The sequence below is a fragment of the Thyridium curvatum genome, assembly GCF_004353045.1.
Source record: "Thyridium curvatum strain D216 chromosome Unknown NODE_44_length_342116_cov_83.455874, whole genome shotgun sequence".
NCBI lineage: Eukaryota > Fungi > Ascomycota > Sordariomycetes > Thyridiales > Thyridiaceae > Thyridium > Thyridium curvatum.
This window is the reverse complement of record NW_022156799.1, coordinates 62,230-78,955: the sequence shown is the minus strand read 5'-3', so window position 1 is coordinate 78,955 and position 16,726 is coordinate 62,230. Positions and strand designations below refer to the sequence as shown.

The 16,726-nt window shown below is 56.9% G+C and overlaps 5 protein-coding genes across 5 annotated transcripts; 3 read left to right on the top strand and 2 right to left on the bottom strand.

Moving 5' to 3' along the window:
* Positions 1–535: 535 nt before the first annotated feature.
* On the top strand, positions 536–1,941 carry E0L32_007280 (uncharacterized protein; the record flags this gene model as incomplete). Its single annotated transcript, XM_031142006.1, has 2 exons — positions 536–1,666; positions 1,735–1,941. 2 exons carry the CDS (start codon positions 536–538, stop codon positions 1,939–1,941), a joined length of 1,338 nt encoding a protein of 445 aa, XP_030993688.1.
* A 192-nt stretch (positions 1,942–2,133) lies between these two features.
* E0L32_007279 (uncharacterized protein) lies at positions 2,134–4,542 on the bottom strand (the record flags this gene model as incomplete). The annotated part of the gene is made up of 2 exons (XM_031142005.1): positions 2,134–3,846; positions 3,901–4,542. 2 exons carry the CDS (start codon positions 4,540–4,542, stop codon positions 2,134–2,136), a joined length of 2,355 nt encoding a protein of 784 aa, XP_030993687.1.
* Positions 4,543–5,364: 822 nt separating this feature from the next.
* Positions 5,365–6,850, bottom strand: E0L32_007278 (uncharacterized protein; the record flags this gene model as incomplete). The annotated part of the gene is made up of 2 exons (XM_031142004.1): positions 5,365–6,206; positions 6,265–6,850. 2 exons carry the CDS (start codon positions 6,848–6,850, stop codon positions 5,365–5,367), a joined length of 1,428 nt encoding a protein of 475 aa, XP_030993686.1.
* A 2,587-nt stretch (positions 6,851–9,437) lies between these two features.
* Positions 9,438–13,734, top strand: E0L32_007277 (uncharacterized protein; the record flags this gene model as incomplete). Its single annotated transcript, XM_031142003.1, has 2 exons — positions 9,438–9,486; positions 10,220–13,734. 2 exons carry the CDS (start codon positions 9,438–9,440, stop codon positions 13,732–13,734), a joined length of 3,564 nt encoding a protein of 1,187 aa, XP_030993685.1.
* Positions 13,735–15,190: 1,456 nt separating this feature from the next.
* E0L32_007276 (uncharacterized protein) lies at positions 15,191–16,251 on the top strand (the record flags this gene model as incomplete). Its single annotated transcript, XM_031142002.1, has 3 exons — positions 15,191–15,448; positions 15,621–16,040; positions 16,114–16,251. The coding sequence occupies 3 exons, from the start codon at positions 15,191–15,193 to the stop codon at positions 16,249–16,251; spliced, it is 816 nt and encodes a 271-aa protein (XP_030993684.1).
* Positions 16,252–16,726: the final 475 nt, after the last annotated feature.

Here is a 16,726-nt window from a genome sequence, read left to right as displayed (position 1 = left end):
GAAGGGAAGTAATAAGCCACCTCGTCGGGTAGGGGGCCGACAGGCAGCCTGCCATGCCTTGTCCTGTTTCCCCCCCTGTTAGGCAGTCATTCCCAGTCACCATTGTTGTCCTCTTAATAATAAGCAGGCCAGGCTGCAGAAAATTGCCAGTTTGCCTTCTCTCAAGGCCTCTTCTCATTCTCCCCAGGCCGATCTGGTAGGATGTGGGGGGACCGTTGATTCGACTTACAAGGACCGGACCTCTCTCAGAGACACTGGTCCTTGTGTGCCGGTGCCACCCCAAAACCGTTTCTCGATAACCAAAAAGCAAAACCCAATAACATAAACAATAAAAAAAAAACAAGGGAAAGGGTGGGAAAACAAAGCAAAGGAGAGACACGGTCGAGAGCCATTCTGGTTAGCACCCAAGCGATCAACAGCCTCTCGTTCCCCCAAAGCCCTTATCAGGATCGCCTCCATTTGCATGAGAGCTAGTCGAGCCCTCAAACCCCCTGCCTATTCAGCCAATTCTCGCTCCGTCAATGCGGGCGTCGACATGCCTAAACACGGCACGGCCTGCGATGACAGGTCCCTCCGACCCGGTTGGACAACAACACCGCCTGGGCGGCTGGGCGCAGCCGCTTCGTCTTGTCCAGGACACGACTTCCACCGGCCTGAGGACAGCTCGACAACCTGCTCCCTCCAGGATCGCCCCCAGGCCATCGACGCTCGACGGCCTACAACGTCCAGAGCAACAACAGCCGGTGCTAAGCTAGACATCTCCACTGGCGGCGGCGGCGGCGGCGGCGCTGGGACCCCCGCCGATTTCGATCGCCCTGCGGCTCGGGTCCTAAGCGAGGACGCCGGCAGCGGCGCCGTCGCCCCGCCATGCGAACCCCGTCCAGACCTGCATGATGGACAAGCGACAGACACCGCTGCTGCGTTCAATGCCTCCGATCAATCGGCAATTGAACCTCTCCCTCAGTCGCAAGGCGGACCTCGCCATTCCCAAATCCGGATCAATGCAGCAACAGACAGCAGCACGTTCACCCACAGCCGCTGGCGAGCGCCCTGCTCGTGGCTGCAGTTCCCGCCCGAGATCCGCAACATGATCTACACCTGGTCCCTCCAGCTCCCAGACTCGCGGACCCTGTACTCGAGCTACTACGCCCCGGACCCGGACCCGGACCCGGGCCCGGCTCACAAGCACAAGGCCTCCGGAGGAGCGGACCAGCCCCCCTCTCTCCGGCATCAACCATTCAGACCCCGCCTCCGCACCCCGACGATCCTCCTCCTCTGCCGGCTCATCACGGCAGAGTGCCTCCCGATCCTGCGCTCGGGGTGGCTCGTCATCGACCGACCGCCGCCCTGGCCGCCGGGCCGCCCGCAGCCCTCGCCCCTGACGGCCTTCATCACCCCCTCGACGCTGCAGCACCTGCGGCGCATCGACGTCCGGCCCTCGCTGGCCCAGGGCCGCTTCGGCAGCTGGTGGGCCTGGCGCGGCGTGGTCGAGGAGCTCGTCGCCGTGCTGCTCGAGCGCAACTCCTTCGCCGAGCTGCGCGTCCTGCTCAAGATGCACAACGTCGGGCGGCCCAACGTCTGGCAGGCCGAGTGGCTCGGGCAAAAGTCCCTCTTGAAAAAGGTGAGAAACGGCCCAGATACATACATCCCCAATGCCACCATCTCTGTGTGGTTTTCTTGAGCGAGCCCTCTGTTTTCGTATTCTGACAACCAAAAAAATGCTGTCACTGCTAGATCAAAGAGCTTCAGAGTTCCAACCCTCGTTTCTGGAAACCTGGCTTGATCCGTGTCGAGGTCTGGAGGGTCGACGAGTACGAGGCGACGAAGCTGCACCCAGGGAATCTACTTGAGAACTACGAGCTTGACCTCGATCGCATGGAGGAGATACGATCATATCCAGATGCCGAGTTTTGGCCTGGTTCGGTCCTGGAGTTCTTATGATGGCGATGTTTTCCAGAAGGTTCAATATAATATCATATAGGCAAAAGGGCCTGCCCAAGACAAGGAAAGAGTATGTACGATGGAATCATGGACAGGGGCGACAATTGAATTACAATTATTGATGCCAACCTTGGCCCCATTGACACTCTAATGCAGTTTGTAAAGAACCAAGTGGTATTGTAGGTCATAGCCTCATAGGTCATCGTCGTCAACGCCATTACCCGATCCGCTCTTGTCAAACCAAGCACCAAAGTCCAGCTTGACCAGCAACCTGTCTATGCCACCCACCCGACGAGGCACATAGTGGCCGCTCTGTCGCAGGCCCGCCCCGATATCGTCATCGTCTTCCTCCGCAGCAGCGCCCCCGTCCTCGTCGAAAGCAAAGTCGTCATTGGTAAAGGGGCTGCCTTCCATGGCCCTCAAAACTCCCACTACCTGCTCGATGCCCAGCCTGACCTTCTCCGCCACCTTCTTGATCGATCTCTGTACATCCACCTCCTCCCGTTCCAAGTCGACGAATGCATCAATGACGCCCATGTCGGCCTCGAGGTCCATGGATGTCCAGATGCCATGAAGACGGCGGATCAGAGCAACCAGATGGTCAACATCGACGAGAACTTCGTACAGAGGGTCCGTAAAAGCTTTGTTCGTCAGCAAAAGACGCCGCGTTAGAGTCCTCAGGTAGATCCTGTGGGCAGCGGCGAGTGTTTCCGGGTCATGAGGTTCAGATTGCGAACCTTCTGATTCCTTGTGGTGTCGCAGGGAGGGCTGTCCGTCCAGATCTGATGACGAAGCTGCAAGCCAGACATCATCCTCTTCCACCGTATGTTCTGACGCAGCGGACAGCTTTGCGGGGTGTTGCTGCTCGTTCTGTCGAGGGTCATCACTCCCAGTGAGAAGCCACTTTTGAAAGCCTTCCCACAAACCAGAGACCACCTCGGTCTGCAGATAGCCCTCTGTCTCGGCGAGGAAAAATATGGCGGCACTACAAGTAACCCAAGCCAACCGCATGGCGTTTGAACGACCAATGTGTCGTTCACGGAGCAAGCGTACTTTCGCCTGTCCATTCTTCGTACTGCCATAGGGCGGTCCGGGCGGAGGGGGATGGTGCCGACGGATCGAGGTGATTTTCCAAAGATCGGTCAGGTGCAGGTGTGCCCTCCTTATAGAGAGAAGGTAAGAGTTTATGACGGTGTAGGTTTGAAGGTCCGTGGCGTTGAGAAAGAGGTCCAAAGGAGAGGGTATATTTAGGGTCAAGATCGCAGGGACAGAGAACAGTAGGTTCTGAAACGGCGTTGGCGCCAACGCTCTTACGCTGGGCTTGAGCGGCGTAGTCGACTTGGACCTGGTAAGAGTGAGCTGGAGTAGATCCCGTGCCAACTCGAGGCCCTCGTCTTCCTCAGCATGCTGCCCTTGCATAGACCCAAGGACTGCCCATGTCCGGCTTAGAACAGCGGCCACTTCGCCTTCCTTGACTGTGACGGTGGCTAGTGCATCGCGCTTCTCGTATGCCAAATTATCGGCGCGCTGCCATCTACTGCGTATCGCTTCGTCTGCCTGTTGGCTGAGCGCCATGGCGAACTCGCCGCGGCCAAGCAGGAAGAAGTCCCGGAGGAGTTGCAGTATCTCCACAGCTTTGCTGACGGGCAGCAGCTTCTGCAGGATAGTCTTGGACAGATGCAACCTGATGCCGGTAATGGTTCTGAAAAAGGTTGCGGGGTCCAATGGGTACGTTAGTCTGGACAATTCTTTCAGCTGTGACGACAAATGGTCGATGCCGCGCAAGTTCGTATCGAGGGCGCTTTTGGCCCGTATTCGATTCAGTGATTTGCCAATGAACAGCATTGATGTGGCCGTGGAGGGCGCCACAAACGAAGGTAACAGCTCTGGCACTGATATAAAATCCTGCTTGCTTGGATTAGTCGATGGCGTACAACAAAATATTAGGTCAGATCATACCTCGTCGCTATCCTCTATCCTCTGAATGAAGAAGTCATCTCCTCCAAACGTTGGTAGACGACCATACAGGATCCAAGCCGACACTTGTTTGAGCCATGCAATCTCTGCTGCTTGGACGAGATTGCGCACTGCCTCCTCGATGTCGACATAGCCGGTCTGCAACTCCCCGCGTAACCGATCTATCAGTTGGGCGCCAGTGCAGTAGAGGTCCTCATCATCCTTGCCGCGCCTGGTCTTCTCCTTGATGAACTGCACAAGGGCCCAGAGCCATTCCATGCGCCTGACCCAGCCGGAGAACTCGCCCACCACCGCGGTCAAGGGGACAGTATTGTAGGCGCCGACAAGCCCAGCGTCTTTGCGCAGTATGGAGTCTTCCACTTCGAGGATCTTGCGCTGGAAGGCAGCGAGGTATATGGAGTCGACGGCGGTGGTCACGGCGCGGCAGATGGCCGACGGGTGCGAGGAGCTGATCTGGGCCGTAGAGTTGATCAACTTTACGTGGAGGTCGCTGAGATGTGCAACCGAGGCGAGGAGCTCACGCTCGGGCGGCGAGATCACGGAGGATGTGTCTATGCCCGTTCGGTCCGCCCTGAGGAGCGGAGACGGGTGCCCCGAGAGGGAAAGGAGGATTTCGTGGAGCATCGTGGTCGGCTGGTCGTCCTGATGGGAGCAACATTAGTCTCGCCTCGCGAATATCTGCGTCGTTGGGCATGTGTCTCAAAATACAGATTTGCTTCCTGGCGTGACTCTCTGCGCTGCCGCTTCGCCCTGACATCCCTCAATAACAATATGAGTGCACCAAGAAGCTCAAAGCGACACATTTGACTGCTAGGGTTGGCGGCGGTGAATGGTCAAGTGAGGGGCGTGTTGGGGATGCCGTCCGTCCGTCCAGCAGAGCGGCTGGAGTTGCGCCGGGCCTCGTTATGGTGAGCTGGGGGAGGCTTACACTCAACTCGATTTCCTGCAAGCAAGTGGCATCGTCAATTGAGTCGAGAATGCCGGCGACGAGGTACTACCGCTGCCATGGATGGGCAGTTCCTCATTGGCAATTGGGTTGCACCTGCGTATGATTCGAGGTTGGGCGGCGGCCATTTGAACGACCAGACTACCTACCTGCAGCCCATTAAGTGGACGCGTTTAGTACGCGACTGCCCCTCAACACCACAGAGTGCTCTCAGAACCACAACTATGTACGCACCTATCTCTGTGAGCGCATCTCAAGATCATCGGACAGAATGCTCAACGACAATAATAACGGAACTGCAGTCAGATTCGCGACACTAATGTTCTACTCTAAACTCGGACAGAATCAAGTGCATCCCTACATTAATTAACGGTGAAGCTAACCCTTCATTCATGCTCGCGGACATCCACAGCTGGATGTTATAAACACTGTGATAACTCATTGGAAGCCATATCTCATACAACTCGTTTTTTTTTTCATGCACACCCGATCCGCGCGTATCAGTGCTTCCCATTGTACGGGTTCTTGTCGCCAAAACCCGCCTTACTAGACCCCGCAACCGAGCCAGCGGCCTCCTTGTCCTTGGTCACATCCTGGATCGTTACCGCGCCGCCATCGCCCCCGCCAACGATGACCTCGCCGCCACCGGGAACCTTGCCGACGACCATGCCTTTCGCGACGCTCTTGATAATGGCGCGGCGGGACACACCCGTGACATCAATGTAGACGAGGCCAACGTTCTTGACACCCCCACCAAGCTTTCGTGACACTTCGCCGGCTTCCTCGCCCCACCGGTGACCGACAACAGTCGTGGCAGCTGCCGAGGATGAGGTCAAAAGATTCCGGCCTGCTTGCTCAATGCCGTCTGCGACCGTCGAGAAGGCCATCAAGCTCTTGTTGAGCAGACCCGGCTTGAAGCTGTCCAGTGGTTGACCGTCGGGCCCAAAACCCTTCGGCTGCCCGTTCTTCTGGCCGTGCCGTGCCAGCGTAGCACCCAGGTTCTGCGCTACCTTGCCAATGTGGCCCACCGTCTTGGAGGATGTTCCGGCGACACTGCCGGTGAACGTGTTGATCCGCCGGATGTGCTCGTGAGTCGTAGGCTTGAAGGTCATCGGCTTGCTCGCCGGCTGAGTTTTCTTGGTGAAAGTATCAGCGCCACCCTGGAGCGCCTTGGACACCATATCTGACGTTGTGATGATCAGGCGTGAGGCGAGGGCGGCGTGAGACACCAGGAAAGACTTTTGATAGGCGGGGTGCATCAACAATTCGACATCTTCCTTTGTGGCGGGCGAGACTCCGATCAATTGGCTGGTGTCAGACGGCAGCTTAATCTCGACGGGATCTAAGGCATATGTTAGATAGTTCGATTGGATGGTAGGACCAAGTGAAGAGTCCCATACCTTTCGAGCCGGGTTTGAGAGCGCTGTCCTCGACCACCTGGAAGCCTTCACCTAGCTCGCCAATGACGCTTCCGTCTTCTTCGTCCACCAGCACAATCTGGCCTCCCTGGTGCGAGCTGTGGCTACCCTTCACATAGCCCTCGCCAGGCTTGAAATCGGCAGGGTTATATGCTGGAAGCTCCTCGCCAAGACCCGCCTTGGATTTGGACGATTCGGCGCCATAGTCGCCCTTGCTGGAGGCTGACTTCTCCGTACCGCCGACTTTGGAGGTCTTTGGAGGCGGCGCCCGCTCGAGAAAAGCAGTGCACTGCGCTAGGATAGTCTCAAAGGTGTCGACATCCTCTTGCAGACCCTTGCGGCTGCCGACCGAGGGGAACTCGATTCGCGTGAATGCGCCGGCATCGCGACCAAGGTCCCAGCGCGGGATGAGGTAGCTCCGCGGCGGTTGGTGGTATATCTGGGTGGTCGCGGGAAGCGGCAGGTCAAGTTCGGGAGGAAGATGGAGATGCAGATAGAAGTCTTCTTCGGGGGCGCCAGACTGGGGGTCTACGGCGAGATCGGCAAAGGGCGACGAGGTAGGGACCATGAGGAGAGAGAGGGTTTGGGGCCCTCCGGGGGTAAGCGACTCTTCTTTGCCATCTGCGATGTGGTAGGCTGAGACGCCGCTGATTGCATAGAGCAATTTGGGATCCTGGAAGGAGGGTCAGCCGAATGAGTCCAGAAGCAGGCAAGGTGCTTATGACTTGCATTTTGGCCCGCCATGTCGGTGGCTTGGAGGGCAGCGCAACAGGCCGGGGGGGTCGTCAAGTGGTAGCGGAGGGATGGAGGGGTAGTTCGTTGTTCGTCAGAGGGAAGAAAGAGAGTCCCCTTTTCAGCAGGCCAAGTTGGATGATGTAGGAGGGGAATTGTGAGGGAAAAAAAGAAATGTCCTGAGGAGGAGGGGCAGGCAAGAAGAACACAAGAAGAACGCCGCGGTGTTGGTTACCTCCTTGGGATTATGAAACCAAAGCTTTCCCAGCTCCTTCCTGTCACTTTGTCACTCAACCAAGACGCATTTCATTCCATGACCCTCTCTTCTGGCGCTTATACGACCAACATGTTTGGAGGGTGGAGAATGGCACACGCGCTACCTCGATCTCCCGGGCGCTGCGAGTGAGGTCAATGGGGGGTGTGAGGCCTCTCGCTGCTGGCGACGTCATTGGGTGGCCAATTTTGGAGCAGCCAAATTTGGAGCAGCAAGATCCATGGCATGGCATGGCATGGATGGATGCTGGAGAAAAGTCCCTAGCGCGCAACCTTGAAGCTTCCATGATCGGACCAGTTCGACGGGTCCAACCGGTGTGCGGTCCCCGCTCTCGGCTACGGTCTAGCGGTCTACAACACACAAGGACAGCACAGCTGAAACTCGACGATGGCAGTACCTAGTAAGAGGCAGTGGAAGCAGTCAAGGCAGTGTACTCAGACGAATCGGCACAGAAGCCATCTCCACCTGCCCGTCCCAGGTTCGTTCCCACATCCTCGCCCCGACTATCTTATTAGTGTTGATACCTTGTTACCAACCTAATGTCAACATCATCTGTTCAGCAGAGGCACAGATCTTGCAGTCATGAATGCCATGGTCTTCACCGGCCTACTGTTCGCTCGTTTCCCAAGGCTTGCTTCCTCTGTGGACAGCCCTCCATGGCCATGAGCTTTGCCACATGCACTTCTGGCATACATCTGTCGATGGGTTCATACTTTTCGTGGGCTAGAGCTTACCATCAAGCTTGCTCCAGCTTTCTCAGAAAGGATACCAAGGCTTCGACGATCTCGGCATGCTTGGACAACCTCGCGCATCGCTCCTTAAGCGGTCTCGTCATATCCAAAACGCCATGCACCAGGAGTATGGAATGGGAAACGTGGCGAAGAACTTTGCTTTTTGCACCAGCAAGGGTGAGGAAAGCTCAGCGGTCGAAAAAACAGAGCAAAATATTTCGCGGCAGGCGAAAGAAGCAAGTATCCAAATGAGGACAAGGAGCCCCCCTGGCAGTCTATTCTTTGACGCTGGCCTCAGCTTCGGTGAGATAATGCATATGCATGCAAACACCCAGGAGGGATGGTACCAAATGCCCATGTCTGGCAGACTTGGACTGGTCCTTGCGGGTGTCCAGGAGTGAAGTCCTTTCGCCATTTACGAGCAGGAGTTTCCGATTGGTTCCACGTTCGAATTCGCAGCCATGAAGGGGTCACAATGAGGCCTGGATTTCGACGAGGCAGCCAGGACCGCACAACCAAGTGGTTGTTGATATGGTGCGAGAGATCTTGCCTCGAGCCACGACACGCCAGTCTAAGTTTCGAGACTGTTCTGGAGATCGAATGTCGCGTCAACTCCGATCTCCATCCCCGGCATGGGCATGGGCATCTCACGCGAATAGTGCAAGACTCAGTCAAGTCTGCTCAAAGCTCCCCTGGCTTGTTTGCTTTCGAAAAGGCGCTTTCCATGCTTGCATATCGCCCACCACCAGGGTGGACCGGAATGTCACCAATTGGCTACTCGGTATGGTGGAAAGGAAGTGGAAAGTAAGTGGTCCAGGGTATTCTCAACGAGAATTCAGAAATGCAATTGCAATTGTCAGTGGCCGTCCTGCAGCCAAACGGACAGCGTCTTTGGACGCAGTGGCGAGTGTCACGACGAGGGGCTGATAGGACAAAGACGGAAGAACGTGAGCGACAGTGTAAGATTACGGGTATCAATCTGGGTGTTCCTGGACAGACGCCTTGAGCGCCTTGAGCGCCTTTCCGCAGCCATCCCTGGACACTAGTTCGGCCGCCTGGTGGTTTTGCTTTTTTTCTGAGACTCGAGTCTATGCATCTGGCCGCGTCCTTTTTCACACCATTCACAGCCGGGGTGGGATAGTTCAGCTTGTGGTGTAAGCAGTGGCTGCTTTCTCGTCAGGGTTGTCTGCTTCGGCTTCCACATCGCTTGAAGATTGTTCAATTGTAGTCGATCGTGAACGCAGGCTACCTACTCCGTATGCTATCTCGCATGTCGCCAGCCCATGGCGGCGATCGCTCCCACGACTGGCATGGAAGGGCACATTGCACATTGCACCAAGACCTATCCATGTTTGACTTCCCGCGAGTCGGCGCATCTCTAGACCTGTACATGCATGCGTCTAAAAAGCTGCATAAATATGGCCGAATCATCGCAGCGCACTCGGTGTCGGGTGGCCACAACGTGTGGTCCGCGACCCCGATGGCATTTATTAACCTAGTGACAGCAGCGCCTTGTGTATCAAGTCTGCCCTCTCGCAAAATACCACAATTTTCGACGTATACCTTCAATTCCAGTGACGACCTGTCTGAAACGCTCTCGCTCTGACTCGGTTCACTCCTACTCGCTCGCATCCAGCAATCGGACAGCAAGGCTCGGCAGATTTTCAGCTCGAGGGACTGACTGCGAGAAGCCGGCAGAACAGATAAGGCACGACGACACCAAGTTTGCAGATCTACCACACCCAAAAGCCTGCACCACAAACAGGCCAGCAGACCAACAAACCCCGCCAACGAACGATCCGTCCACGCACTTGCTGATTGTGTACTGGAGGGTACTCGCATTTGTGCCTTTTTCTTGACATCCTGGACCACCCCCGGCCTCGAATTGCCAGTAGGATTGCCAGTAGGACTGCCGGCTGGGCTCGACTAAGGCAAACCGCCCTGCAAGGATCCAAGCAAGCAAACAAGCCCGCATCCACGCTCGGCCCCAATACGAAGGCCATCTTGGCGAGACTGTGTACCGTCGCCCCATGACCGCCGGCCTGTGAAGCTGCCTATCCCGTCCGTTGAGGTGATTCCCAGTCAGTCCTAGCACCGAGGGGGGCAAAAGAACGACACTGACAGCCAGTCAAAATAATCTGCATCGGGACTATTAACGGCTCTTTGCATGTCTGTGTCCCTGCTGTGATACGTGGTGCAGTGCAAACGTCTCTGAGTCCGCCTCGGAAGCACTTCCTCGGCCGCTCGCCTCGATCAAGGGAGGCTATCATCCTAGAAGCAAGACCCTCGTCTTGCACCATCCTTGGTACCATCCTTGGTACGAGATTTGTCACTGCGGACAGCCTAAAAAAAAAAGAACCGTTGCCTGTGTTCCTTGCAGCATTGTCCACACGGCCGCCTACAGCGTGTTCTCGTTTCCGTGCAGGGGCAAGACTTCGTTACCTGGCAAACTCGTGTCGTCCTGTCCCCCCCCCTCCTACCACTCTCCCCCCCAAGAGGGCAAACCCTGAGAGATCTCTTCGAGCGGGGTCAGTCATAGACCCAACAACCGTCAAGATTTCAAACCCACTCAGTATCAAAGAAATCATCTCTCCGCCCGAGAACTCGGGCACCGATGAGTACACTTATCAGCTAGTATCAGAGGTCTACACAACCAACAAGCGGAAATACTCGGCCACCCTCTCAGCCCAGCCCAAGCCGCCAGAGCCCGTCCGTCCAGCATTACCGGACTCCATCTCTCGCCCTCGCGTGGCGATACCGAGGCTCAAGCCCAGAACGCCCTTGAGGTCCGCCCGCCCTGAGCCAGCTGGATGTGGTCAGGCTCCCCAGAGGACATCCAAGGGGCCAGAGCCTCCTCCTCCTCCGCCTGCTGAGCCTGCGTTACCAGACGAGGCTCAACGCTCGATCCCGCCGCCCAGCTCAAACGCAGACAAGGCACCTCCGCCATCTGGCGACATTCGACCGCGGGCTAGCAAAGAAGGATCGGACCAGGAAGCTGCTGCAGCCGTGGCACCGGAGGTCTCACGGTCGGAAAGGTCGGAAAGGTCAGAGTCTACTGATGATTATGACTGCCAGTCTGCCGAGTCTGCCGTGATGGGCAAGCGAGCCGGCAAGAACCAGCCGCCGCTGCGCTCCAGCGTTGCGTGTCTGCGGTGCCGCAGGTCCAAGATCAAGTGCACGAACGAAGGCCAGGGCGCGCCGTGCCATACCTGCATCAGGTCGGGCGCCAGCTGTCTCTACCCGGACGCCCAGAGCAAGATCAGCAAGCGGGATGGCCCGGCGGCCATTGCGGAAAGAGTCGAGGAGGAACAGCGGCGGGCCAAGTTGATCCACCGCGGCGTCCTCGAGGGGAGGAGGCAGAAGAGGAAACTCGGTGAAGAGGCCCGGTCTGACAATTATGAGACTGCCTCCAAGTTTGCCAATACAGTTCTCAGCGCGGGCTTCCTCAGCGAGCAAATCTGGAATGAGGTGTTTGAGATTTATCGTTTGCATTTCGCGACCGAGCTTCCCTTCATACACATGCCGACACTGAGGGAACGCATCGCTCACAAGGGCAGCGATCAAGAAGAGCCGGGCAAGTCGACCGAGAACCTGAATCTCGTCCTTCTAGGGATCCTGACCCTGACTGCTCGGTTCCACAAGAACATGGTCAGCTATGTGGTACATTTTGCCAGCTCCATGGAGCAGAAGGGAAGGCTGCAGGACATCAACCCGAAACGGGATCCGGATGCGGCTTCTGAGTTCTATGCGGATGTCCTCATGAGAGCTCTTGGTCCCCTGAGGACGAGCATGGCGGTAGCATCGGTGGAGAGGGTTCAAGCCTTTCTCATGCTCGGACTCTACGAATGGGGTAGAGCTCGGCCGAATAAGGGCGGTCTCGGAGCTTGGATGTATGTCGGGGTGGCTATCAGGATGGCTCAGGCTCTAGGCCTCTGTTTTGAGGGCATGGAACCGCAGGGGGCAAACTCGGGGGCGGGAAGGCTTCCGCCAGCCCAGAGCCCTGCGACGCAATCAGAGCTGGTAGTGCGGCGAGAGGTCAAGCGGCGAACCATGTTCAGCTGCCTTATTTTGGACCGTATGCTGGCGTGTGGCAAGGAGAGGGTGTCTACGATACGGTCGGAAGACCTGCACATAAAACTCCCTTGCTCCGAGCTCTCGTTTGACATGGCGGAGGAAAGTCGCACCGGGTTCCTCAGATTCGGTCCCGCCCACTGGAGGGCCGGAGATTATCAAGAAAGCCTCCTCTCGAGGTTCATACGACTGGTCGATCTCTGGGGCGAGATCTCAACGTACAGCTTCTCGGGCGGTCGCCTGCAGGACCACCAGAACCCGCCGTGGGAGGAGTCGCAGTTTCGAAGGCTGCGCCTGCGGCTGCAGGAGTTTCTCCAGACTCTCGCGCGCCCGTTCACGTTCTCAAGGACCAACTACCACAAGCATGTGAGCCAGCATGCGTCTGGCACCTACGTCGCCTTGCACATGCTCAGCGCCGTCTGTCAGATCATGCTCCACCGAGAGTACATCCCTTTCATCCCCATGCAGTGCCCGGGCCCGGTCGGCCCTCTCGACGAGCCGAAATTCCGCGAAGAACAGCCCGGCTTCTGGAGAGAGAGCGCCGAGCAAGTGTTCAAGGCGGCCCGGCAGATTGTGGAGTTGATCGACGTGTGCAAACCGGGCGACCGGCTCCCCATGTCTTCGCTGAACCTCTTCGCGATCTGGACCGCCGCCTTCGTCGGCATCTACGCTTGGCATTTCCCACACATGGACACAGAGCACCACATGCTGAGCCGGGTCATAACTCCCGATGCCGATATCACACAGTCCGGTCCCACCTCGGTCGCCCTCGACGCGATGAAGACCCTCGCCACGACGCTGAACATGGCCTCGACGTATGTGGCCTACTTCAAGGACATGGACAGCTACTACACGAGAGTCAAGCACGACTACCAACAGCACTTATCCGAGACGCGTCGCGGCGCAGGAAACCTCGGGCCGCTGTCCAGGCGGGACACATCCGGAGGTCTGGAGGAGTGGAAACGCAGAAACGGCAAGGTTGTGAACAACGGCACGATCCTGGGCGAGGACGAGGACGAGGAGGCTTCCAACGGCACGCCGAACGGAGTCACGCTGGACGATGCCATGCAGGCAGAAGGCGGAGGACCCTCCCGAACGGAGCCGGGACTGACGTCCGACGGAGGATCCTCCGTCTCCGCCTCGGCCGTCCACTCCGCAACGTTCCCGACCGGGTCTACGGTCCACTCACCTCCGGACGCCATGGAAGCAGATGCCGACCGATCTCTCGGGTGGGCGCGGCAGGCGCAGCTGGACCGCGAGCGCGAGATGCGCCAGGCGTTTCTCTCCCAGCAGCAACAGTCCCAGCAGCAGCCGCAGCAGCCACAGCAGCCGCAGCCGCAGCCGCAGCCGCAAGTGTCCCCCGTGGGTGGCGGGGGCGGCATGGACCAGCCGCGGCAGCTGCCGTTCAACCAGACCTACAACTCGGTGGACGCGTCGCTCTGCTCGCCGGGCGGCGTCATGGGCTACGTCAACATGCACCAGGCGATGCGGTGGGAGGAGATGACGAGCGGCCTCGAGGTCTTCTCGCACGCCGACGCCATGGGTCCCGGCATGTGGACCGTCGCGGCCCGGGCGGGCTGGTCGTACGACCAGCCGCAGCCGCAGGCGATGACTGGTATATCGTACTACGCGCCGCATTTTTGAAGAAGGAGTTTTTTTTTATCTTATGTTTTGAGGCGGATAGGACAAGGCAACAAGGGAAACAAAAATCTGGTGTTGTGAGAGAGGGCATTGTGTATGTCCCGGGGGGGGGGTTCGATTGTTCGGCCGTCCAATCCTTCAAAACCAAAAAAAAAACGGTCCTGATCACAAGGTGATCACAGTGTGCGCAACGTGGGTGATATATGGATACCACGAACATCTTTTTTGAAAGGTTTAGTCAGAACACGAGCATGGCTTATAGGCTACTTTACTCGTGTGGCATGGGATGACCGGTCTTCGCTGGACTGTTCTTAACGATGGCTCTCGGTTTTCTGAGGTTTCCTATCGTCTCTTCTTCCTGGATCCCCCGACTTTTGGTGTGTCCGGTCTGTTTGTTTTACTGGACTTGCACACTGGCACGCACAATTCGGCAGAATGGTAAAAGGCAAATGAGCACAGGAGTTCAGAGCATGGTTGTCGAATGATACTATTTCATAGAGTCGCCCATGTCTAATATAATGATGAAGAACATGAACCTCAACATCTGGCTTACTTGCCCTCAGGTGAAGAAGCCCTAGATGACTCTTTACGACTACACCATTGTACTTTATTTGTCTAGGTCTGAGTCAGACTTGGGTGTGTTGATTGCATTACCCTCAGGCTTTACTGCTGATCTATCGTCAAGATACAACCGGTTGAGTCGTCCTTGGATCCCCAGCTTCTGTGTCTCCCGCAACTACTGTAAATTTCAGCGAGATCTGGAATATATTCTCGGTTCAAATATTCAACTAATTACAACCAGGCTCTGATAGCTGCTGTGGTTTTGCGCCAAGGTATTGACAGTGTTGTCTGGCTTTGATGGACATTCCCCGAACGACATACCGAGTGGCGGTGTGGAGAAAGCCTCGAGTTGACCGGCACCCATGGACAGACAACCTTACGATCCGAGAAAGCCTAATGAATATCCAGTAACAGCTCTTGTTTCAGATGATTGGCAACTGAAAGGACCAAAACTTTCTTTCCTAAACTCAATTACCGCTCTCTAGTCTTGTGTCCGGGCTTGAAACGGTAGTACATGTCAAATGTCAAATGCATGTCGAAAACATGTCAAAACCGCGCCCTTGTACACGTCACATCGGGGCTAGTAGCCATGACGGAGCCCCCGAACTGGGAGTCCCAAAAGTTAGAGAGAAGGAGACTGTCAGCAAGCAGGTACTAAGACACCGCTAGGAAAACTGATAATGATGAAGAGCTGGCCTCAGTGCTTTGAGGGAGAGTGTATATACACGGCCCGATTGTGGACCTCCGACTTTGACTTATAAGAGAGCACCCGCGCTCCCAGATCAGTCAAGGAGAACAACAAGAATAGAGTCGAAATCTCCACCAACCTGTACGGATCGTTGGCCTTTTTTCGATCTGGCCTATATCACTTATACATAGACTGAAGCCCATCCCAATTATGGGCAGCCTAACCCCAGTCCCGGACCAAGAAACCCCCACCGGCGAGGTTGTCCCCGGCCCGGCGCCGCCACCGGACCCATCCCCGGCAACCCCCCGTGTCGCAGCGTCGGACATCGACCTCATCCCCTGGGACCACGACTCGGCCGAGCACCACGCCCGCCTGCTGGCCCAGCGCAAGGCCTGCGGGTGGCGCACCGACGAGATGGACGAGTGGGGGCGTCTGTCGCGCGAGGGGAGCAAGACCTTCTACTGGATCGTCAGTCTCATTTCCGTGAACCAATTTCTTTCCCCCCCCCCCCCAAACGAAGGGATCGGCGTTTTGTTGTTGCCACCATGCTGTAACACATATCCACAAGAAGAAAGGAAAAAAAGAAAACTGACTATAGGAAAAAAAAAAAAAGGTGGTAAAGGACAGCTTCCCGGCCCAGCGCGACATCCTCGCCAAGCACGCGGCCCGCTTCCCCCACGAGTCGGCCCCGATCCTCGACACCGCCGCCTCGGCGTGGGGCCTACCGCGTCAACCCCCGCCGCCGCCGCCGCCGCCGGACCGGAGCCCGAGGAGCTTCGTCCCCGTGGGCCACTTCGCGCTCGTCCGCAGCCGGCCCGAGGAGGAGGCGCGCATCGGCCTCGCGGGCCAGCGCGCCGCCTGGGTCTGCCACCTGTACGTCTCGTGGGCGCTGCAGTCCTTCGGGCTCGGCAAGGCCGGCATGCTCCGCCTCGAGGACGAGGCCCGCGCGCCGCCGCTCGAGGCCCCCGTCATCGCGCTCGACACCATGCCCGCCGAGTACCAGATGCGGCCCGACCTGATAGAAAAGCTGTACATCCAGCAGGGGAACCCTGCTCCCAGGGTGAGATCTACAATCCCCCCCCCCTCGTTTTCAGGACGAACCTGGACTGACTTTACTGCGTCTTCGAATGCAGATGTCCAACCAGCACTGGTATGAGAGACTGGGCTACGAGACTTTCTTCCATGAACAGGGAGCCTACTTGTGGCTGAACCCTGCCACGGGCCAAAAGGAGCCCATAGACGTGGCCTACTTAAAGAAGGTGCTTAAATGAACAATCTCGCTCAGTCCACGACAAGCAAAGCGCCGGACACCGGGATAGATCTGTTGCCAATTGGAGTTGCAAGGTTATGAAAAGGGCGATACTGCACATGGGCGGAGAGTGCGCGGAATATGACCAGGGTTCATCATCATCATTTTCGGCTTGTTTTAAATCTTCTGATTCTCTCAAAAGTCTCGTCTTGCTCATCAGCATGTCAGTCCTCCTTCGCCAGACTACCATCCGTGATGTAAATGCCGCTTGCCCAAGAACCCTCTAAGTATCTACTCGAACGCTTTTTCTCCATCTCACAAGATCAAGGCTATCTCCTCCGTCAACTTCCAAAGATGGCCCGCGTCCACGTCTAGCTCTGTCCCTAGCATTCAGCATTTTCCCCTGGCCGCGCTGGACCTCTCACTGACAATGCCTGCGATTGCAAATTTTAGATATAATTCTCCCGATTCCCGCGCCCTTCACACCTGGATATCAT